Raw genomic sequence first — 24285 nt, 5'->3', positions numbered from 1 at the left:
ATTTTTTGTTGATATTTTGAGGCTGAGTTGGGACTCAGGACTTACTATTCAGGACATGATTCAATGTTATGTGTGATTTTAGCGCTAGAAATGATATTAAACATCTTATATATTAGTTTTTTTATCATATTTATGTGTCAATGTATTTATTTTATGTTGTAGATGGTTTAGATATTAAAAAAATTGAAAAAAAATGAAAAAAAATGAATATTTTTGTGCCAAACGCTTTTTTCCCGCTTTTTTCCCGCTTTTAACGATTTTTTCCGCTTTTTTCCCGGCGCCGATTAAATCCCGATCGCGCTTTGTGCAACATTGGTCAAAGTAGCCCCAAAATGTCCTCCAAGCAGCTCGATCAATAGCAAAAGAATTTGGCCTTCCGAGACGGTCAAAGTCAACCCAAAAATAGCTTGGTCAACCCAGTCAAACCCTGTTGTAATTTCTGTGGTCAAATCAAAAAGTCAATATTGAAGTCAAATCGGTCAAATAGTCCCAATCACCTCGAAAATCATGCCAATCAATGTGGCCTCAAGAAATCAAAATTTTCCGTCCAGATCAAAGTCAAAGCATGGTCAAACAGCCCAAGTCAACGCTGCCCTGTTCCCTAAAAATTTCAGCCTCCAAAATAGTCCAGAAATTCAGCCTCCTGCCACACGTGCAAAGAAGAGAGAGGTTGTCCTTGAGTTGTACGAACCAATCAAGAGAGGAGAGAGATGATGATGTGATGTGTTGAGATAATCTCCAAATGAGAAAGAGGTCATTCCTATTTATACACTTCGTTGAGGGTGAGGAGACATATCCATTGGGCTTCATGAGCCTACATTTGACTGAGGCCGACCTTGACAATTTGTGCATGAGAAATAATAAATTCAAAATTCCATTTCTACTTGTAAGAATGAGATAACCTTTATATCAAAATTGGACCTCTCGAAAAGAGGAATCCAATGCAATAATCATCTCCATCATATGAGTTGACCTCTGCTCTGCTGAACCATGAAGTAATATGAAAGAAGAAGTGAGCGAGAGTGAGTCAAAAGATCATACCAATCTCCAATGATAAAAGTCAATCCTTGATCCCAAATCAAGTTATTGAACACCATGCATCCTAGTCATAAGGATTACGGCAGTACACGATGCATGCATCGGTAGTGCTACGATCCCTAGACCCTTCTCTTATTGAAGCTTCTTATTGATTAATGCCAAACCCTAGACCCTTGACTAGAATGTCCTCCAAGCACAAGTCAAGTCCTTCCTCCTTTCTGCACTTTGTTCCCCGGCACTTAGTCTTCCTTCTTTCGACACTTTGTCCTCCTTCTTCGTTCTTTGACTGGAGATAGACCTAGCTTATGTGAGCTCTAGATGAGATGCTTCTCTTCTATGCTTAGTGATATCCTTTACTCATGTAGACACCTTCCTTCTTTCTACCAAACAAGATCCTTCTTGAGATGTAGATGTAGACTTGGTGTGACTGTACAGCAGCCCTAATTCTTCACACGTGTGGATAGTTTACTTGAATATTATGCTCCTTTGATCTTCGCTTAGGAGAATCTTTCCTTCGCTTGAGTATAAGGCCTTATAGGCCTAACTTACTATCCCAAACAATGATAGATATGGGACTGTTATATTGTTGTTGTTATGACCGCAGAGATGACTTTGTTTCTCGCACATGTGACTGTTTTTCACCCTTAAAACAGTCCTTTTGACTTCAGTCTTGACTTCTCCTTCTTCGTTGCACTAAAGGCTCCTCAAACTCGCTTTCTCTTCACCTTTTCTTGGCTATCCTTCTTCATTGATTTCAGAGGTAAGTGCTTGTCATTTGAAGGAGTGGACAGCCTCTATATATAGAAGTTTGTCCCTCCTTTAGGCCGACTTGAGGCTGACTTGTCGACTGTAGGCCGACTTGAAGATTCTTCATGGTGTTTGCTCCTTGAAAGATGTCGTTGCGTGGAGAGGACTTGATTTTGCTTGGAGCATTTCCCTTTGACTCTTTATACAAGTATATACATGGTGTAACATGTCGTTAAGGGTCTTCAACATTTTCTTTTGACTATTTGACTCTCCTATAGCACTTTAAAATGTGCTAGACCTACTTCAATGAGCAAAAAACTCATTGATAAGTATAACAAAAATAATATCTCCTTTCTTGAATAAAAACAAATATCAAAAGTACATTTATGAAGACCAAACCTAGTTACATTTCCTTCAACATTCCCTCTTAACTAGGGAGGTATTCATACAACATTACAAGGTGTTTGGTTATTTTTCAATCATGAAGAATTCACATAAGAGAAACTAGATTGGCAATCCATCTGTTATAACATCATAGTAACCAACATTGTGTCCACAGTAAGGCATTGACTAGCAGCGCTATCTCTCAATAGGTCAGAGCACAATAATGGCGAGACCAATGACTTATAGACACCATAGTCATTGTCTCTCAAGGTACATACCCACCAAGTGTTCACTGAGTATGACCTTCTAGGACTATTCTTATCTTGGGTTCCCAGCACTCAAAGAATATTAATCCTCTTGCCTACTCTTGTCATGGATGCCCTACACATCCTCAAAGAGTATCGAACGCCAGATGATTACCCAACCCTCCCATTCTTTCTTCCCAAGTGAAGCCAAGAATGTTGTGTCTATCTCTTCCTCACAATTGAGGAAGCCCTTTCCAAGTATACTCTGACAAGGTACTTGTCCAAGTTCCTTTGTAATTGGGAATTTGTTATAACTCCCTCTTAGCTAGGGACTTGTCCATTCATCAGCAACTTCTTCTTCGTGGGTCCTCCAGCTGCTTGATCTCCTTCTTTCCTTTGATGTCATGAAGTCTTTGTTCGAACTTCTTCTTGGTAGGGCACCATCCATCAATCACTTTCCTTCCTGGTTTGTCATGTCATTGCTTCCTTCGTGGAAAGTGGCCTTCTTGACATATATCAGGTTCTCTTGTCATCTGGCTACTCCTTTGTCATCTTGTCTATGCTTCGGACTACTCTTCACATGGATGCTTCGTTGTACTTGCTTGTTCCCATGCTTTGATCTAGTAGCCCTTCATGACTTCATCCTGATATTGCTTCAACATTAAATGGTGCTTTTGTTGGATGGCTTCTTCATCATGACATCTTTGTAGAGTAGAATTAGTTATCTGCACCTTTCATATCTCCAAGGCCTTCATAGGTGTCAAGGGTCCTTTGATCTTTTCCTTCCTTTGTCAGAGTTGTCCTACCTTCTTTCAGGAGATGTCTTCAATGGATCCTTGTCAAATAGTGATCCTTTGTGACCATGGTGTTCTTTTCATGTTTGATCTATTTTTTCATTTGCTTCTTCTTGGATAGATTGGTCAACCACCTTCTACTCCTTATGGGAGTACTTCTTCATTGCCTGCTTCTTGGCCTAGTCAGCATTTCCTCTTGCTTCTTAGTCAGCAATCTTATACTCCTTATGTGAGTATTTCCTATTGTTGACCTTCATTGCATAGTAGTACATGCCTTCGAGCATGTCATTGGTGAAAGAGATTCTTTCATACTTGATCATGTCATAGAACTATTCCCATGACTCAATAATATACATGACTTAACTTTGATGCATACATACCTCATCTTGATTCTCCTTTGATCATCATAGCTTCATTTGGTTGTCCTTGGTGTGGCCCTTCTTGCTTCATCTTAGCTTGCCTACATATCATCCTTTTCTTGAATCCCATGAATGGGACTCCCAGTGAGACATCTGTTTTATTTATGAATCTTCTTTTGAAGATTCCACAGAGGATCTTGAAGACCCTTACCCTACAAATGTTTCTTTCTTTTTGATGATGGAGGCCTTCTAAGATTCTTACTCATGATCAACTTTTATTTCATATTGGATGAGGTCCTATAATAGGTATGCTCCTTCTATATGAATATCTTGAGCTATATGTACACTATGCTCCTATATTCTAGAAGATATTTCTAACCATGCATTTTGTTCTATTTCTAAATGCTCCTTCTACATGTGTATTTTGAACTCTATGTACATCATGCTTCTAGATTCTAGAAGATATTTCTAGCCATGCAATTTTTTTCTATTCCTACATGCTCGTATACTACTCAAAACTTTGAAATAAGACTTTAAGTAAAAAAGTAGACTTAGTCATAGTAGAGATCTGAAGGATCTTCCTTCTTTTGCTTCTTTTCTTCTTTCACCACTTGAGTTATGTGAGTTTCTTTCCTTTTTCTTTTGTTGTTGTTGTCCTTCTTAAGTTTTGGAAAATTCCTTTTATAGTGTCCATATTCTTGGCATCCAGAGCATTGGATTTTGGACATATCTTTATTGCTTGTTCTTCGTGGACCAAATTTGCCAAATTTTCCCTTTCTCTTGGCCATGGTAGCAAATGCTTGCTCCTTTGATCCCACATCTTCCTTTGCTTTGAGTCTTGTTTCCTCTATCTTGCATAGAGACCACATTTCACTTAGTGGGGTGGCTTCCTTTTTGGCATATATGCTTGATGTGAAGTTGCCCCAATCCTCAGGTAGAGCATTGAGTACTACAGTTGTCATTTCCCTGTCGGACATGACTTCCCCTAGCTCTTGAAGTTGATCCCTCATCTCAAAGATCTTCATGAAGTAGGGAGCTATTCCTTCCTTTGATATCTTCATTTTGTACAATTCATTTCGTAGAGATATGACTTCTCTAGTTGTGGGTACCGAGGATAACTCTACTAGTTATCATAGATTTCTTTTGATGTTTCAAGTTTGGAGACATAAGGAATGAGAGATTCCTTGATAGATTATATTAGAATCCTCTAAGCTCTTGTCTCATCCTTATTGTACTTGGCTAAGGCTTGAGTTTGTTCCTTAGCAGGAATAGTGATATTCCCTTTGATGTGTTCTAGAAGTTCATTCTCCTTGAGAAGTAAATCAGTCCTCTTCTTCCATGCAAGAAAGTTATTGGTACCTACCAATTTGTTGCTTTCCTTGCAAAAAGACATTGATGTATATTCAGAAGGGGACATATACTTACTTGATAGATTTTGAGATGTAGTGGACTTGCTTTCTCCTTGAAGACTTGATGGCTTGCCTTCCTTAGACCTTGATGTTGCTTTCTCCAAGTGGGCTTGCTTGATGATGAGATTTGCTTGATGGCTTGTAGATGATGTAGGTCCTTCTTTGATTTTCTCTTCTTGTAGGTGCCTTTATATAAGGCTCTTCTTCTTGCTTTGTAGTCTTCCTTGATGAATGATAGATGGTAGACCTTCTTGTCCTTGATGTGATTGAGACTTCTTGACTTGATACTTCAAATTTTGTAGATGTCCTTTCTTGATGAGTGTTCTTGAGATTCCCTTTTCCTTGATGTGTCACCTTACCTGATACCATGTTGAAGAATCTAGGGAATCATAGTTAAGATAGGATTCTTCTAGCTATGATAACAATTTGTGAAACACTTTTACTTTTTCTTGTTAGCTTGATCTTCTTCTTATTATTGGTGTATGTTCTTTTACTTCATCAAACTGCTATCAAAATACAAAATACAAGAACACAAGATGTTGGCTCTCTGCCAAGGCCAAAACCTCTCTCTCTTAGAGAGGAAAACCCTTTGGTAAGTTTCTCTTATTGAAGATTCTTATTGATTAATGCCAAACCCTAGACCCTTGACTAGAATGTCCTCCAAGCACAAGTCAAGTCCTTCCTCCTTTCTGCACTTTGTTCCCCGACACTTAGTCTTCCTTCTTCAAGCACTTTTCTCCCCCAGGACCCCTGCCATTCGTCCTCCTTCTTCGTTCTTTGACTAGAGATAGACCTAACTTATGTGAGCTCTAGATGAGATGCTTCTCTTCTATGCTTAATGATATCGTTTACTCATGTAGACACCTTCCTTCTTTCTACCAAACAACATCCTTCTTGAGATGTAGATGTAGACATGGTGTCACTGTACAGCAGCCCTAGTTCTTTGCACGCGTGGATAATTTACTTGAATATTATGCTCCTTTGATCTTCGCTTAGGAGAATCTTTCCTTCACTTGAGTAGAAGGCCTTATAGGACTAACTTACTAGCCCAAACAATGATAGATATGGGACTGTTATATTGCTGCTGTTATGACTGTAGAGATGACTCTATTTCTTGCATGTGTGACTATTTTTCACCCTAAAAACAATCCTTTTGACTTCGGTCTTGACTTCTCCTTCTTCGTTGCACTAGAGGCTCCTCAAACTCGTCTTCTCTTCACCTTTTCTTGGCTATCCTTCTTCACTAATTTCAGAGGTAAGTGCTTGTCGTTTAAGGGAGTGGATAGCCTCTATATATAGAGGTCTGTCCCTCCTTTAAGCCGACTTGTTGACTGTAAGTCGACTTGAAGATTCTTCATCATTTTTGCTCCTTGAAGGATGTCGTTGCATGGAGAGGACTGGACTTTGCTTGGAAGGTTTTCCTTTGACTCTTTATACAAGTATATACATTGTGTAACATGCCCTTAAGGGTCTTCAACATTTTCTTTTGACTCTTTGACTTTCCTATAGCACTTTAACATGTGCTAAACCTACTTCAATGAGCAACAAACTCATTGATAAGTATAACAAAAATAATATTTCTTTTCTTGAATAAATACAAATATCAAAAGTCCATTTATGAAGACCAAAACTAGTTACATTTCCTTCAACAGAAGGTCGTCCATATGTGGATAGAAGTTTATGCAGCCTATGGGAGCCAATTTGAAGACGAGATTGGGTGATCATGTGTCTTCATCGGAGCAAATCTTGCATTGACGTCATTGGGTGCCATAGATCTAATTGGAGGCAATGTGTTGGCTACCCAAAGTGGCCCTAGAGCAGCAGACAAGAAGGACGTTGTTCGTGCGTGATTGGGTGAAGTTTGCAGCCTAAAGAGCAGCGCTTTGATAGACGAAAGTGACTGCTAGATTGGCAAATTGAAACTCAGGAATTGGCCATCCTAGAAACCAGTGTTATGAGTCTGTGTAAATTTAGTAGAAGTGACTTGCAACATTGTTAGGAGGCAGCCCTCTTGGAGTCTCGATGTGTAGTGGCCTTGATGGACTAAGGCACTACTAGTGAGCAGTATGAGAGCGAAGGTCCGCCAGGACAAGATACAACATCAAAGTAGTGCAACGAAGTTTGTCATTGTATATTGTATACCATAGACTATTGCATTATTCAGATTTGGTTTAATATAACGAAAATTGGTATCGTACAATATTGTATAATTTTGTTAAAAACCGTGTATATTTGTGCATATGTGATTTACTGCTTTATATTTCCACCATGCAAAGTAGTTTATGGTTGAGATTCTCGTTTTGATAGCGTCAGTGATTTTAGGACTCTAACCTAGACCCAAGGTCGTGGAAATTCAACATGGTATCAGAGCGTGTTTAAGCTACTTTGGAAATAAGTAAATCAGAGTTGTGCACAGTGAAGTACAGTGTGAGAGGGAGTTGGTCACATTGTGAGTGAAGGGTTCACTACAATGTCAAAGTTGCAGGCAGGTCTCCGATATGAGGATAGGTTGGAAGGGTTGTCCAACTATAGTCCTTGGAAAGAAAGGATCAACTTGGTCTTACAGGTCAACAGGCTCTGGGAGTTCGCTAAGAAAGAGATCAATAAGCCAACTGACCATATGGAGCTGGAAATATATGAAGATTTGGATGCGAGGGCGAGATTTATCATCCTAGATGGTGTGAAGGATGCCCTAATACCTCATTTGTTTGGGAAGAACAATGCACATGAGATGTGGATGGCTCTTTAGAATTTGTTCCAGAATAAGAACGAGAATCGAGTACTGGTATTGGAGGATAAGTTGAAGTCCACCAAGATGATAAAGGGTGAAAGCGTGACCTCGTATCTGACGATATTGTCTCAAGTCAAAGATGAGCTTACTGTCGTCGGTGTGTCTACCTCAGATGGAGATATGGTAAGGATTTCCTTGAAAGGGTTCACCGAGGATTGGAAGCCCTTCATCAAAGGGATCGTTGCCAGGGAGAAGCTACCAGACTGGGATAGGTTGTGGGATGACTTCATTCAGGAAGAGTTGCGAGACGAGGATCTTCATCCAAAGAAGAAGTCTTCAAATGATGACATGGCACTTGCATCGCGAATGAAGGGTAAGCAAAAAGGACTTGAGTAAAGTCAAGTGTTTTAACTGTGGCAAGATGGGTCATTTTTCATCGAGATGTCTGATGAAGAAGACAAGAATGACGAGAAGAAGAAAGGAAAGCAGGTCGTCGATGTTGCCATGTCTAGGAGATTGGAAGAGGAGGACTTTGCTATGGTTTCTCATTTCTCGCAGGGTACTATCACTAAGGATGGATGGTACGTGGACAGTGGTGCGACGAGGCATATGACAGGGTCACATGAGGTTTTTGAGACTCTAGCTGAATGGGACTCGAAGTTGCACATGGTGTTGGGTGACAAGAGTCAGTTGGAGATCCGAGGATCGGGTGTTGTGTCATTAGGATGTGGGTCGAGGATGTACTGTTTGTACTAGGACTCAGATATAGCGTGATTTTTGTCTCAATGATCGAGAGGAAAGGGTCTGCGATCTTGTTCTAGGATGGGAAGCCAAGACTCAGGCCCAGAGGCTCTAGCTCCAATGGGATTGTGCTTGGAGTTAGAGAGCATGGTCTCTACAAGTTGATGGGCAAGCCTGTGGATCATGGAAGGAAGTCGATGCAGCAGATGCAGGTTCTAGAGAAGCAGGAGCAAGTGCATGTGCAGATGCAGGCTTCAGAGGAGTAGGTACAGGTTCCTGAGAAGAAGGTACACCTTCCCGAGAAGGTCCAAGTTCTAGAAACTCAGAAGGAGTGTAGTTCGAGAGGGAGCTTGCAAATTCTGAGGGAGACATTGTAGCCCAAGAAGAGTGTGTGGTCAATGGGGAGAAAGGGTGCTTCTACAACTGGCAAGAAGGAATCATGGAGGGAGTGGAAGACGTTACAGGATAAGAAGAAGAAGCAAGGTTCCTCTAGCAGTGACAACAACACTTCCGAGAAGGGTGCAGTTCACCGTATAGAGATTGTTGCAATTGTGAGTGCCAGAAGTTGGGCAAGTGTTGCGAGCAGTGATGATGATGACGAGAGACTTCCTAGTCTTGGAAGTTCGTTCCTCGCTAAGAGGGAGTGATGATTTGTGTAACTTGGGAGGTACTCCAAGCCCTAGGGCTCAGGGCTTGGAGGGCAAAGCACCACAAGGGCAGCTTGTGGGCTTGGAACCCAAGTGTGGGGTTTTGCACCCATCGAGATTTGGGTAAAAACTATGATAAAGCTTGGCGAGCCGATTCCAACACTCCAAAGATCACTCAAATCAGAGCTCTAGAAACGAAGTTATGAATTTTTGCAGTTGACTAGTAACTGTTGGTTTTCAAGTCATGTAGGCTTGATGTAAAATTCGTCCAATAGATGGGTCTCTTCATGAATTTGTGGAGCCCTCATTTTGTGTATAAATATGAGGTGTATTGGAGTCATTTAGGCATCCACAAGTGCACAAAACTCATTAAGATACACTTCTGAAGCAACCACAGTTAATTGAGGACAAGACGTGAGGAATGATAGGACTGTTTTGGGTTAGTTTCATCCTCTACACAGGTCTGAGTTGAGGAGAGAGGAAGTTGCAGCTCATAGAAGAATTCTGGGTTGTTTTAGGGTCACTTAAGGGTTGATTTACCTCTTCTTTAAGGAGTTGCAGGGTACTGAAGTCTTCAGGCAGCCGCAGGTCAGTTTGGGCAATTGTAAGAAGAGGTTGAGACTCTGTTTTAGGGAGCAGTTCAGCTCAGCAAGAAGAAAAGGTAAGGCCGCAACAATTTCAAGGAAGTTTGGGCATGTTTGAGTGGGCTGAAGATGACTATCATCTTGCCCTAACCAGACCTTAAATTGCAGCAGAGATATATCAGTCAAGAGGAAGATGCATGTTGTATCTATGTTGAGTTTGTGCTAGGTGGAAGGTTGTCCATGTGTGGACAGAAGTTTATGCAGCCTGTGGGAGCTAATTTGAAGGTGAAATTGGGTGATCGTGTGTCTTCATCGGAGCATATCTTGCAGTGACGTGATTGGGTAACATAGATCTGATTGGAGGACAGTGTGTTGGCTACCCAAAGTAGCCCTAGAGCAGTGGACAAGAGGGACATTGTTGGTGCGTGATTGGGTGAAGTTTGCATCCTAAAGAGCAGCACTTTGATGGACAAAACTGACTGCTAGATTGGCATATTGAAGCTTGGGAATTGGCCAGCCTAGAGAGTAGTTTGATGAGCCCATGTACATGTAGTAGAAGTGACTTGCAACATTGTTAGGGGGGCAGCCCTCTTAGAATCTCGATGTGTCGTGGCCTTGATGGAGTAAGGCACTACTAGTGAGCAGTACGAGAGCAAAGGACCGGCAGGACAAGATACGACATCGAAGTTGTGCAACGAAGTTTGTCAGTGTATCTTGTATACCATAGACTATTGCATTATTCAGATTTGGTTTAATATAATGAAGATTGGGATTGTACAATTTTGTTAAAAACCGTGTATATTTGCGCATATGTGATTTACTGCTTTATATTTCCGCTGTGCAAAGTAGTTTATGTTTAAGTTTCTTGGTTTGGTAGCGTCAGTGATTTTAAGACTCTAACCTAGACCCAAGGTCGTGGAAATTCAAGACTAGCTTGGTAATATACAATGACTCTAGACACTAGGACTCACTTAATGCCTTGCTATCAAGCTGCACTCCAACTTTGGGATTCTAACCGGGAGAAAAAACTCAATTAATTATTAAGTGATGAAAAGTATCAATAATTAACCAAGTAAAAGAAAAATCCTTAGAGTGAACTCACTTGATAACAAAGTCCTAAGCTACCTCAACCTGTTACATTACTCCATTTCATCATTTTAGCATCACTTTACAATATCCCTGCAGGGCTTGCGGAATTTGAGTACAATAGAGAAGAAGAAGGAGAAGAAAGAGCGCTTAAAAGCTTGATGATATCTGAGCTCTGTAGGTGCAAGAATCCTCTGACATATCCTTGGGCATGGTGTCTTCAAGTGTACTTCAATGGTCAACAAGTGCCACAAGGGGCTGAGTCAGCTTGAGCATTTAGAGGAGCGACTTGGTTTCTTGTGGAGGGAGAAATACAAATTCAAAATTCTTCTTTTGCAAAGGACATGAAGAACATGCCCTTCATATTTTCTTTTTGATAAAATAACAAGCATGAAGAACGTGCTATGTGAAATAAATATATAAATGATAAAAATTTACATTATGAAGACTGACCATAGTTACAAAATTCAACACTCACTCTCGCATGATCTAGAAGAGTGCCCTTTTAAAATGAAACTACAAGTCTCATGTTTATCTTGGACAAACTGAATATGGAAGAATGGGATTTTCTTCTACAACTACGTGACTGAGGACCTTTATGTTATGGTTTGGCACACAGTTGACCTTGCTGCTCACTTGAGAAAAAGATGGGCACTGAAGGATCCTATGGCCCGCTAGTTGAGAAGGTGTCAATCCATTTGGAAATTGCAATCTTCTTTTAACCACAAGGTTTGGGGATGGCTTCTGCTCCAAAAATGGTTGGTTGCTGAGTGTCAGCTTCATGAAGCAGGTGTGACCAATGTTGCCTGTGCTTTCTCTAGCAAAGAGAAAATGGTTGTGCATGCTTTTTGGAAACGTTAGAATGCAAAAAAAAAAGAAAAAAAAATAATTGAACATGGTGTCACACTAAATTTCACTTCTTCACTGCCCCACTTCCATGAAAAGGTCCTCTTCTGGGTGAAACTTCAATGGTTCGGGACATTTGCAAATCATTGTCACATTCAGTACAGTCACTTGCTATTGGCTTTCCGTGGAAGCATTGTTGTAGAGTTAAATTTTATGAGAACCCCTCTTCCTTTATGCTAGAAGGCCTTGAGGAACTTTTAAGCAACAGTCGGATCTACTTGTGAGAATCAAACTCACTGCTTTTCATTGTGATATTGGGTTCCTTTCTTGTGGTGTGCAGGTTCATATGCTTGCCTTCTTAGTGTTTCTAGGTTGGAAATTTCACAAGACCCGTGTTGTTTGTGTGATGTAGTTTTAAAGTTCCATGTTGTATTGATTTGATCTTCGAAGTAACATTTCCAGCGTGTCATAAAAAAATTACAAAAAATATAAAAAATAAATAAGCATCCAAATATACATAGATCTGGTTGTTGAAATCTAGAAAGTATTCATGCAGTCACCACTATGAAAGCTAAATAAACAATGTTGATTTCTAGCACCAATTGGGTATTGGTTTGATACAAGTATCAGTGAACAAGTAAGCTATAGTTCATGCTCCTTACTTCAAGGAAAACAGTATAGGTAGCTGAAACATCATGTATACAGTCTCTGCTATCTGTTATGCAGAAAACACCTTGAACTCAGTCCACTAATGTTGTGTGTTCATAGGCAGTTCTTAACAAACTAAGAAAACTAGGTACCATGGTTTAATGGTTTATTTAAGAAATGAATCTAAATAATAGGCAATCAATCACAACCTAGTAGTAATAAATAAATTACTCATATATCTTAATTGAACTTTCCCATAGTTTGGGTTGTGAAGTAATCCATAGATTAGGACGCTTTTGTCACAGAGCTTTATTAACTTCCCATTTTTTTGGTTCAATATTGTTATGACCATTACTACCATGGAAATCCTCTTATAATTTAAGCATCACTAGAGGATCAAACAAACTGCAGTAATCCCAGGCCCTTGCCTTGGCATGAAGCATTTTACTGTTTACCTGTCGTCCGAATAAATTTGGGGAAAACTTTTAAAAGTTCAAAATAGACAAACACATGGACAATTGTCATGAAACTTTCCAGGAAACCTTCAAATTTATTCTAAAACACAACATTGAAATCTAAGAAACTGATATAATCATTACTAGCCACACACGAATTACATAAATTATGTACACTTAACCTTCAATAAGCCAAAACGTGAGAGCTTGCGTCCTGTACACCTTTTTATGTCACACTGTCCAAAGTCCTGCAACCAAGTCCATGTCATCAAAAACGTTGGACCTAGTAATATCTTAAATAAATAATAAAACAGCTAGCTTATCCATATTATTATATAGATAAGACAGCAATCAAACATACCCACATTGCAAGCTGAATTGGCAAACCCTGAGTAGCTTCTTGTCCACCATCTTCTGTAAGGTTCAATAGAAATGATTAAATTTTTTAAATATTAAATCTTTTCAAGCATCCAAGGAAACATCAGGAAGCCAACTTTATCTCATAGCACACCAATACGTGCAAGCAAAGACCTATTATCATCTTCCAAGTTCAATAGAAGGATGAACCCATAAAAACTCCAACGACAAGCATAAGATAAAGTTCTAAACTTTTGATAATTGGATAGTTAAAGATGATCACTCTGTTTCCCCTGTGTCACTGCCCTACACTTATTAAATAAGTAGTACCGCAATCTCTTCCACTTAAAACATGGTCCTAAGACACGAGTCTCCACCATTTAGCACATACACTAACAGAAGGACTTCCAAGATACATTTGCATTCACATGGCACATAGTATATGGCCTTGCACAGCAAGTTTAACATATTCAATTAATACAATTACACTTAATGATTATGACGTGTAGCCATGTACATTACGAGTCATGATAGACATGTCCCTTGTGTATTACATATATGAAAATCTTCTTAGTTGCACATTAGCATATCTATTTATTGTGTGGGGGAGAATACATCTTATATTAACAAGAGAATATTTACAAGAAAGCTGAAAATATAAGTGAAAGGAGTCTTATATCCTCTTACATATAGCTACTAAAGCTGCAATAAATTCAGAGTAGGCTGATGCATCAACTCTTTGGCATCCCTAATCAGAACATAGCCTTTGGTAGACCATTGCGTACGTGCCATCCATCAATCTACTTTCAACACGATGGGCTTTTGAAGGAAGCCCCTAGTAAACAATTATCCCAGCAAAAACTCAAAGCTTATAATTAAGTCAAAGTGATCAAACATTGTGCCATCAATGAATCCACCTAAACTTTGTGCCAAAAGACGTCCATCTGCCAATCAGAAAAGGAGATAAAGGGTGCTTCCTATTAAGAAGAGAGTGAAGCTTTTATGTATTTGTCGTTCCCCAAATTGACCCTGTTAAGGATCAATGCCAGGGTACCAAATTGAGGTCAATAAGGCCTCCTCGCCTTAGGTCCTAGGCTGGCCGCTTGGACTAGAGGGGGTAATTGTCCCAAATTACTTTGGAACAGTCATTTAAAAGTGTTTAGATGTCAAATTAATGATAGTACGTAAGATCTAACCTAAGGAGTTAATAACAGAGTGGAGATACTAAACACTCGAATTAAAACATGCTAATTGAAAAATACCGATAGACCTCTTCATTCCCATTACACAGATTTATCAAAGCTAATAGGCGATAGGTTAAAAAGAAGGATATGCCCAAGTGAATAGCATTGGTATCCATCAGCATGGAAGAAAACATATATATTAAACATAATCATAACATTAGTATTTCCACCTACATCTAATAGCAGAAAGCGTATGAAATTTATACCAAACAATTAATTGTATGCATGAAAACAATGAATCCACTAGGTAAATTTGATAACTTACAAAACAGTTATAAACTCTGCTAGATTTAATTTTTGACAAATATATCTACCATGATTAATTGGCGATAATGTATATCAAACTAGTAGCATAACAAAACTTGGCAGAACTGAACCAGCTCTACAACCTTCTGCGAATGGTGAACGCCTAGGCTTTTCCGACTGTCGTCAACTCCTGCAAAAGAACCCTGACATCTTCTGCTTTCTCCACAAATTTTCGCAGATCTCTAACTCTTACAATCCAATATGTGAACAGTTGTGGGGGGGTCCTCGCCCCTCCTATCAAAATGTAGTTACCAACGATTCCACCTACAAAGGTAACACGAATTCCTCTTCCTTACAAGCAAGCAGACCGCCCCTGATGACCAACCAAACATTCATAAAGTGAGCAATCTAGTCTTGGGAGTTGCATGGCAAAATTGCTCCCGCAACTATTTCCTCCGAAAAGTTGCTCAAAACCGCCATATGAAGTGCGCTCTTACAAGGTAGCAGAAATGATCCAGTACATGCAGGATTGTAAGATCCCCCTTAGGAATATCTCAAAATTAACACTAAAATTTATGAGTTTTGTCTGAGTTTTTCACCGTGGTGTTTCGTCAAACAGTTGATATGAATGTGGTTGTAGGTGCACTTTTCTTGTATTTTATTCAAAATAAACATACACAGTACCAACAAATGCCAAAAATATACTTCCAAACAGTGATATATAATTTATATTGTATTCAAAAATGGAGCATACCACTGATAAGGCTTGCTGTAGCAATATTAGAGAAATATGACAGGAAATATCAGCAGTCTGTCAGTGAACAATGGGCTGTAGATGACTGATAAAAACCCCAGAAATCTTTGTCTCCAAACACCAACACAAACTTAGCTCCAAAGTGAGGGAACTCAGGCTCAAATAGGTGACTGAACTCTGGCTAAGAAACGGAGACAACACTTAATAGCAAGGCCAGCAATGGAGGGTGCTCGGCCCCTTCAAATGAATATACTCAGCCAATAAATATCAGAGGATAAACTTGACCCATAGAAAGAGATTAACTCTGATAAATAAACTCGGCCAGCAAGAGAGATACAGAACTTGCCCCAATTGTTATCAGACTTGGCTAGCTACACATAAATGAACTCGACCTTCTCTAGATGTGAAACTCGACCCCCTTTTCTCATAACTCAGTCTTCTAGAGATGACAATACTCAGCCCTCTAGGATTGATAGAACTCGGCCTCTTGGAAGAGATGAACTCAGAATGTATAAGAAATATACAATACTTAGAAAAATCAGATAATCAAATCAACTGATAACACCTCTGACTTACTCCTTCTGTCAATGTCTCATTCTTCTTCAACAATGAAACACAATGTTGGAATCTGATTGACTCAGCCCCCACACTAGATAGGGTGTATAACTTCAACACCGAAACCAGCAACCAGAATGAGGGTTTCTAAAAACCCTAGTTTCTTCCTCAAGAGCTCTCCAAAATTCTATTTTTCAAGTGAGCTAATGGAAGAATGAGGAGAGACTCCTCATTTTCCCTTTATTATAACTCACTTTGACTCTTTTGCCACAGCTTTACCTTTTATTTTAACAAAGGCACTTTAGTGGGTTCCAGACAGTCCTAAATTATAAAGTGAACTTTTGTTAGCTTAGGACACATGTCCCCTTTTTCCTCTAGCATTTATAAGGTTTTCTCCTAGGCAAATTGTGTTCCCTTGATTAATTTTCTCATCCTAGCCTACGGGTATTTAATTAGGCTAGCATAATCATCCCCTTATGTCTTATAAGTGGATGGGGACATTGCAAGGATCATCCCCTGAATTGTAAGTTCGTGGGGGACTAACCAACTAAGAACGATCTTACAGCATGGATAAGAAACAAATGGCAGCCAAAGGGCCATGTGTGTAAAATTTTCTGTTTCCCACCCCGGTTTTCAGTTTCACCTTATTTCTCCCATATAGTTAAATGCCCATTCCCATAGCCATACATTTAACAGACTGAAAAAATAAATATTGCTGAAAACACAAATTCTGGAAATTTTTCAGAGTGCTGGAAATTGCAGAAATAAAAAATCAGCAATTAAAGCAGCCATAAAAACACATTTAAACTCAGTGATTTTTGGTCAACTTGACCCTGGAAAAACCCCCTACAACTCTTGGGGAAAACCAGTTTGAGAGCTCTTCTTTATTTCTGGAAAATGCCTTTTACAGAGAAAATATTTTTCAGCAAAAATCAGCAAAAACAGAAATTTTCCAGCAAGCAAACTTATCTGTTTTTTCAGCTAACAGACAGTCTGAAAATGGCTGTACGGACTGTACGGACCGTACGGATGTACGGACTGTACGGACGTACGGACCGTACGGACTGTACGGACGGCCGTACGGACTTGTACGGACAGACCTCGAAATTCGTGCAGAAAATCGCCTCCTCGATATTCGTGCTGAAAATCAATTTTTTCGCTGTTTTGCTCACTAAATCTGCCTTTTTCTGCTTGTTCTTTATGCTGTTCAGATTTGCTGAAATGCTGCCTTGGTGTGTGTGCCAAACTGCTGCCTCTTTCTCCTCCTTGTCCAGAAATCTCCCTTGCTCTCTTGCTCTCCTTCTCCCAATCTGCTCATGAAAGAATGAATGATCTTTTTCTCCTTTTCCTCCCTTAACCCAACCCTAAATGACTTTTGGGTGATCCCTAAATCCAATGGCTGAAATAGATTTAGATCAATGGCTGAGATTAAATGCTAATTTAAATCTCACTTTCTATTTTTTAATTCACCCCACTTTAATAAAGACCCACTTAGTCATTTATTTCCAAAGTCACTTTTCCTTTCTAATTTTTCATTGACTTTATAAAGTCACTTTAAAATTAGACTTAGTAACTTTATCACTTAAAGTCACTTTCAAATTAGATTTAACTTTATAAAAATTATAAAGTTACTTTAGGAGAAAAATTAAATTCTTTTGGACACTTTTCCCTAGGCCAAAGATCAAAGCCTTAGGGAACCACCTGTCCTCCGGTACCAAATTTCAACACTCCCTCTTACCGAGGAAGGTGTTCCTCACCACACCCATCTTGTCTCTGAAGTAGACATGCTTGCCCCGTGGTAAGGCTTTGGTAAGAATATCTGCAACCTGCTCATCAGTGGAAATATACTCAAGCTTTACAGCTCCCTTCTGAACATGGTCTCTGATGAAATGATATCTGATCCCGATATGCTTTGACCTGTCATGAAATACTGGATTCTCCGTGAGTTTAATGCAACTCTGATTATCACAGTAAATCACTGAAGGTCTCAACGGCTGACCAAATAAGCCAAACAACATCTTGCGAAGCCAGATGGCCTCACAACTAGCTAGACTGGCTGCCATATACTCTGCTTCCGCTGAACTCAGTGCTACTGACTGCTGCTTCCGGCTGAACCATGACACTACTGCTGAACCCAACCCAAAACAACACCCTGAAGTGCTCTTCCTATCAGAAGCACAACCTGCCCAATCAGAATCAGTGTATCCTGCCAATCTCACTCCATCTCCCTGCCTGTAGTCCAGACCATAATCCACTGTCCCCTGCAAGTACCGCAAAATGTGTTTTGCAGCCACCCAGTGAACCTTCCTAGGCTCACACATAAACTGACTCATCGTGTTGACTGCAAAACAGATATCTGGTCTGGTGTTGACCAAATACATCAAGGAACCAATCAGCTGCCTGTACAATGTGGGATCCACCAACTCGGAATCCGAAGCATGAAGCTTCTTCCAGTTGGTGATCATCGGTGTCGACATGGGTCTACAATCCTCCATGTGGAATCTGCTAAGGATGTCCACAATATACTTCCCCTGCCCCAGGAAGAAATGCCCCTCCTCCTGCCACACCTCCAAACCCAAAAAGTAATGCATCAAGCCGATGTCCTTCATCTCAAACTCCGCTGCAAGATCTCTCTTGCAGTGCTCTATGAGTCTCTCTGCACCTGTAATGATCAAGTCATCCACATACAGCACCAGAATGAGAGGCTCCTCACCAATCACAATAAAGTAAAGGTTCGGATCTGCCTCACTCTTTGTGAAACCCATCCCCTGCAAGTATGCATCTATCCTGGAGTACCAAGCTCTGGGAGCTTGCTTCAGGCCATAAAGGGCCTTCTTCAATCTGCACACATGGGACTCCTTCCCATGCACCTCAAAGCCCTGTGGCTGCTCAATGTACACCTCCTCCTGTATGAAGCCATTGAGAAATGCGGTCTTCACATCCATCTGGTGGATCTTCCAACCCATCTCTGCTGCTATCGATATAATGGAGCGGATCGAAGTATATCGAGCCACGGGAGCGAAGGTCTCCTCATAATCAACTCCCTCTACCTGTGAGAACCCTCTAGCCACAAACCTTGCTTTGAATTTCTCAATGCTGCCATCTGCAGCATGCTTTACCTTGTAAAGCCATCTGGAACTAACCACGGATTTGCCCTCAGGCCTCGGCACCACCTCCCAAACATCATTCTTCATGATAGAAGAATACTCCTCCTGCATGGCCTCTCTCCAGACCTGCTGGCTAGCTGCCTCCTCATAGCTAGAAGGCTCAGAGTCAAGGATGCTGGTAACCATTGCCATATAGCTACAAAATCTCTCAGGTGGTCTACTCTCTCTGACCGGCCTCTTCGACTCAACAACAGATGTGGCATCTCTCAAGGTGTCCTGAAGCCACTTGGGCTTCCTCTTCCCTGAGCATGCTTCTCCCATAGGAGAATGAAACTCCTCCTCCTCATCCCCATCAGTAGCCTGAACTCCTGACTGTCTGTCTGCTGTCCTCCTGCCTGCACCTGAACCTGTAGAAGCTGAGGTACCGTGTGAACTGTCCATCAGTGGACTCCCTAGTGAACTGCTCTGTGAACTGCTCTGTATGCTGCCCGGAGCACCACCCCTCTGGCTCGGCGAGCCACTGCTCACTGATGGACCTGACATCCTCATAGATGTACCTCCGGATCCTCCTGATCCCTGCCCACTGGATCCCTGCGACTGACTCAACTGCTGCTGAGGGTCTGGCTGATCCAGATACTCTAACTCCCGTGACCTCCTAAAGGCCCTGTCCTCCTCGAACTTCACATCCCGTCTGACAACAACTTTCCTCTGTGCAGGAATGTAAATCCGAAAGGCCTTTGAGGTCTCACTGTAGCCCACAAAGATACCCTTCTCTGCGGTGGGCTCTAGTTTGGTCCTCTCCTCCTTGGGTATATAGGAGTATGTAATGCATCCAAGGATATGAAGATGACCAAGATCAGGCTTCTTCCCAAAGAAAGCCTCCTCCGGAGTCATGTGCCCCAAGGCACGATGCGGACTCCTGTTCTGCAAGTAAACAGCTGTGTTGCAGGCCTCTGCCCACAAGAACAATGGCAACCCCTGATCATATAACATGGCTTTGGCAGCCCCTATGATGGATCTGTTCTTCCTCTCCGCAACCCCGTTCTGCTGGGGGTTGTAAGGAACAGTGAACTCCCTCCTAATGCCTGCCTCTGCACAATAGTCAACAAACTCTCCAAGGGTGTACTCTCCTCCATTGTCCGACCTCAGGGACTTGATCTTTCGACCTGTCTGAGTCTCCACAAGAGCTCTGAACTCCTGAAACCGCTTGAAGACCTCACTCTTGGTCTTCAAGAAATAAATCCAGGTCCTCCTGGAGTGATCATCAATGAATAAGACATAGTACTCATATCCACTCAAGGAAACATGAGACATCCGACCGCTCACATCGGAATGAATCAAATCAAGTATCCCCGTCGCTCTGCTGTCACTGCTGGGAAAAGGGGATTTGGCAAACTTGCCCATCGCACAACCTCTGCAAGTATCATGGTGATCAGTACTGAAATCTGGCACACCTGTAGTGATCTCCCGCAATGTCCTCAAGGCTCCATGAGACATGTGCCCCATCCTGCGGTGCCAAATCTCACATAGCTCAGAACTGCTAGCTCTGTTGTCGGTACTACAGCTCAATGCCAAAGGGGGCTGGAATGCAAACTTGTACACCTTTGCATGGCGTACACCTATCACTCTAGCTGAATCAGCTGGAGAGCCCCTGGGATACATCAACACCTGTCCTTCCCTGAACAGTACCTCATATCCTCTGTCCTCCAACGCTGAGACGGATATGAGGTTCTTCCTCATCCCTGGCACATAAAGAACCTCTGACACCTTCAAGGGAGGTTTGGACTCCCTCTGAAATGTCACTGTCTCCACCCCGACTGCTCTAACAACTCTGTCATCACCGAGTACTACCTCAATATCAGTGCCACTCTCTGAAAGCTCTGAGAAGTACTCCCGGACTCCTGTCATGTGACGTGAAGCCCCACTGTCCACATACCAGATACCTGTAGATGCTCCGCTAATCGAGGGAAAAGCATGCTCCCTCTGAACCTGTGTGGCAGGTGATCCTGCACTAGAGGACTCACATGTAGTGAACGCAAACTCCCGGTCAAAACGACCTGCAAAGTCCTCAATCTCAGCTGAAGCTGCCACATCCTGGTTCTTCCCCTTCTTCTTCTTCTTCTCCGGACACACAACTGCATAGTGTCCCATCTTCTGACAATTCCAACACTTCACTTTGGAATAGTCCTTTTGTGAGTTACCCTGTTTACCTTTACCTTTGCCTTTGCCTCCACCACCGCTTGTGGAAGCCTGCTTCTTCCCTTTGCCTTTCTTGCCTCCTGCCACCAGTGCTACGTCCTCATCCTGCTCAACTGGCTTGGCTGCCCCAAGCTGTCCTTTCCTGATCTCTGTCTGAATACAATCATCCCAAAACCTCTCCCATGTGGGAAGGGTCTCACGTGCACAAACCCCATCAGCAAAGTTCAACCATGAACGAGGGAGGCCATTCACTGCAATACGCACCAACTCAGTGGATGGAATGGCCTCTCCAATCGCTGCCAACTCATCTCTCACATTGGTAATCTTTGTGAGATATCCAGCTGCACTATCATTCCCCATCTTAATGTTCTTCAGCTTCTCCTTCAGGACCATCTTCCGGTTCTCATTGGTACTCTGGTAGAGATTGGACAATGCTGTCCACATCTCATGGGCATTGCTCTTTCCTCTCACATGAGGAATGCAATGGTCTTTGATTCCGTCTAGAATCAGTCTCTTACCCTTGTTGTTCTTTCTATTATAAGCTGCCAACTGAGTAGCATCAGTAGGCACAACAACAGGGTGCTGTGCTGTATGCACCATGATATCCCAGACTTCTGCCTCCTCAAAGATACTCTGCATTCTCTCCTTCCAAACGCTGTAATTTGTATGCCCATCCAACCTATCCTCCACCCTCAATCCCAATGACATCTTGCTGTCCTAAAACTGAAAAAATAGCACTGCTGTGGTAAAGATAAAACTGCTGTTTATGAAAAATCAGCTTGCTGGAATTTTCTGAGTGAAAAAATCAGCAGCTGTATTTTTTTCTTTTGCTGTCCCAAACTGCCCTTCAGCGCTCTGGCTCCGATACCATGTAAAATTTTCTGTTTCCCACCCCGGTTTTCAGTTTCACCTTATTTCTCCCATATAGTTAAATGCCCATTCCCATAGCCATACATTTAACAGACTGAAAAAATAAATATTGCTGAAAACACAAATTCTGGAAATTTTTCAGAGTGCTGGAAATTGCAGAAATAAAAAATCAGCAATTAAAGCAGCCATAAAAACACATTTAAACTCAGTGATTTTTGGTCAACTTGACCCTGGAAAAACCCCCTACAACTCTTGGGGAAAACCAGTTTGAGAGCTCTTCTTTATTTCTGGAAAATGCCTTTTACAGAGAAAATATTTTTCAGCAAAAATCAGCAAAAACAGAAATTTTCCAGCAAGCAAACTTATCTGTTTTTTCAGCTAACAGACAGTCTGAAAATGGCTGTACGGACTGTACGGACCGTACGGACCGTACGGACGTACGGATGTACGGACCGTACGGACTGTACGGACGGCCGTACGGACTTGTACGGACAGACCTCGAAATTCGTGCAGAAAATCGCCTCCTCGATATTCGTGCTGAAAATCAATTTTTTCACTGTTTTGCTCACTAAATCTGCCTTTTTCTGCTTGTTCTTTATGCTGTTCAGATTTGCTGAAATGCTGCCTTGGTGTGTGTGCCAAACTGCTGCCTCTTTCTCCTCCTTGTCCAGAAATCTCCCTTGCTCTCTTGCTCTCCTTCTCCCAATCTGCTCATGAAAGAATGAATGATCTTTTTCTCCTTTTCCTCCCTTAACCCAACCCTAAATGACTTTTGGGTGATCCCTAAATCCAATGGCTGAAATAGATTTAGATCAATGGCTGAGATTAAATGCTCATTTAAATCTCACTTTCTATTTTTTAATTCACCCCACTTTAATAAAGACCCACTTAGTCATTTATTTCCAAAGTCACTTTTCCTTTCTAATTTTTCATTGACTTTATAAAGTCACTTTAAAATTAGACTTAGTAACTTTATCACTTAAAGTCACTTTCAAATTAGATTTAACTTTATAAAAATTATAAAGTTACTTTAGGAGAAAAATTAAATTCTTTTGGACACTTTTCCCTAGGCCAAAGATCAAAGCCTTAGGGAACCACCTGTCCTCCGGTACCAAATTTCAACAATGTGGAGCTCCAGCATGGCGCCAAGGGTATTTCTACAGTCGTCTTCACTACTCTAGAAGATCGAACAAGGGTCTTTCAAAATGGCCCTTGTTTCTACAATAATATAGGGCTTCTCATCAAATTCTAGGAGCCTCAATATAACCCGAAAAATGAGTTCTTGGCAGCACCTATTTGGGTTAGATAATACTCTCTCGCCATTGAGTACTGGCAAGAAGACATCCTACAAGACCTCGGTAATATGATCGGATCATTTGTCAAGATCTCAAAGGTTGGCAAAACCAAAAGATACTATAATGCCCTCTTCTAATTAAATGGTGCAAGGATGAAAAAATAGCTTATCCAACCCCATAGGTTATAGCCATTTATAAAGAGGGAAACACATTATTCAATGTTATTGGGAAAACATTGGGTAAACTGGGGTAACTGGAGGAAAGCTTGTGAAGGAAGCCAAATTTGGGAAAAATGGAGAGAAACTTGTCAGCCCCCAAATTAAAATTAGGAGGAGACCCCAAAGGGAATCTATAAATAAGAGGGAGGAGAATCATTTGTCTCATTAAGTTGGTGGATATTTTCTATTTTGTGAGTTGAGCCTTTTGAGGGTTTTAAGACCCCCTTTTGTCTCATTGTTTTCAGTGGTAAAAATTCCACCCTAGCTTATCCCTTCACTCTATTCTGTTTGGCATAATTTTTTGAGGCATCTTTCATTTGATTTTGCTAAGAAGGGAGGAATTATATGGATTGATTGATTTGAGGAGCAAATTGTGTGGCATCGAGATCTATCTAAGGTAATTCTAGGACAACGAAGCCCTTATTTAGGCAGCAGACAACATAAGCTTGTTAGGGTGATAACAAGGGTAGTGAGGTTCCAGACAGTCCTACAACCCCAATACCATGGCATGTGTTTAACCTAAGGATGCTTCCCTGTAGCAACGAGGCTATTTAAGGATAAGATTTGGGTAGCAAAATTCCCTAAGCCCTTGATCTAAGGCAGTAGCCCTCTAGGTGTGATTTTCTATGGTAAAACAAGGTTATCCAAGCGAAGGTATCTTGGAACCCTATCAAACAATATCAAGAAACAGTAACAACAAAAGAGGACGCAGATGTAGGCTCTCAG

The 24285-nt window shown here is 41.2% G+C and overlaps 1 protein-coding gene across 3 annotated transcripts in view; it reads right to left on the bottom strand.

Moving 5' to 3' along the window:
• LOC149163950 (uncharacterized) overlaps positions 1-24285 on the bottom strand; it is a 419565-nt gene that overhangs the window by 207282 nt on the left and 187998 nt on the right. For 2 of the 3 annotated variants that reach the window (XM_089431914.1, XM_089431915.1), the window contains exons 4-5: positions 13076-13128; positions 12897-12962 (exon numbers count right to left, since the gene is read on the bottom strand). In XM_089431914.1, coding sequence (XP_089288040.1) covers positions 12897-12962; positions 13076-13128 — 119 coding nt within the window. The remainder of the gene's footprint in view (positions 1-12896; positions 12963-13075; positions 13129-24285) is intronic. The other variant, XM_089431916.1, reaches the window with a different exon arrangement.

This window comes from Pinus tabuliformis, chromosome 5_1 (genome assembly GCF_031772625.1).
Source record: "Pinus tabuliformis cultivar Carrire ecotype Pingquan chromosome 5_1, CPIR1, whole genome shotgun sequence".
NCBI classification, from domain to species: Eukaryota; Viridiplantae; Streptophyta; class Pinopsida; order Pinales; family Pinaceae; genus Pinus; species Pinus tabuliformis.
This window is presented reverse-complemented; position numbering and strand designations above follow the sequence as displayed.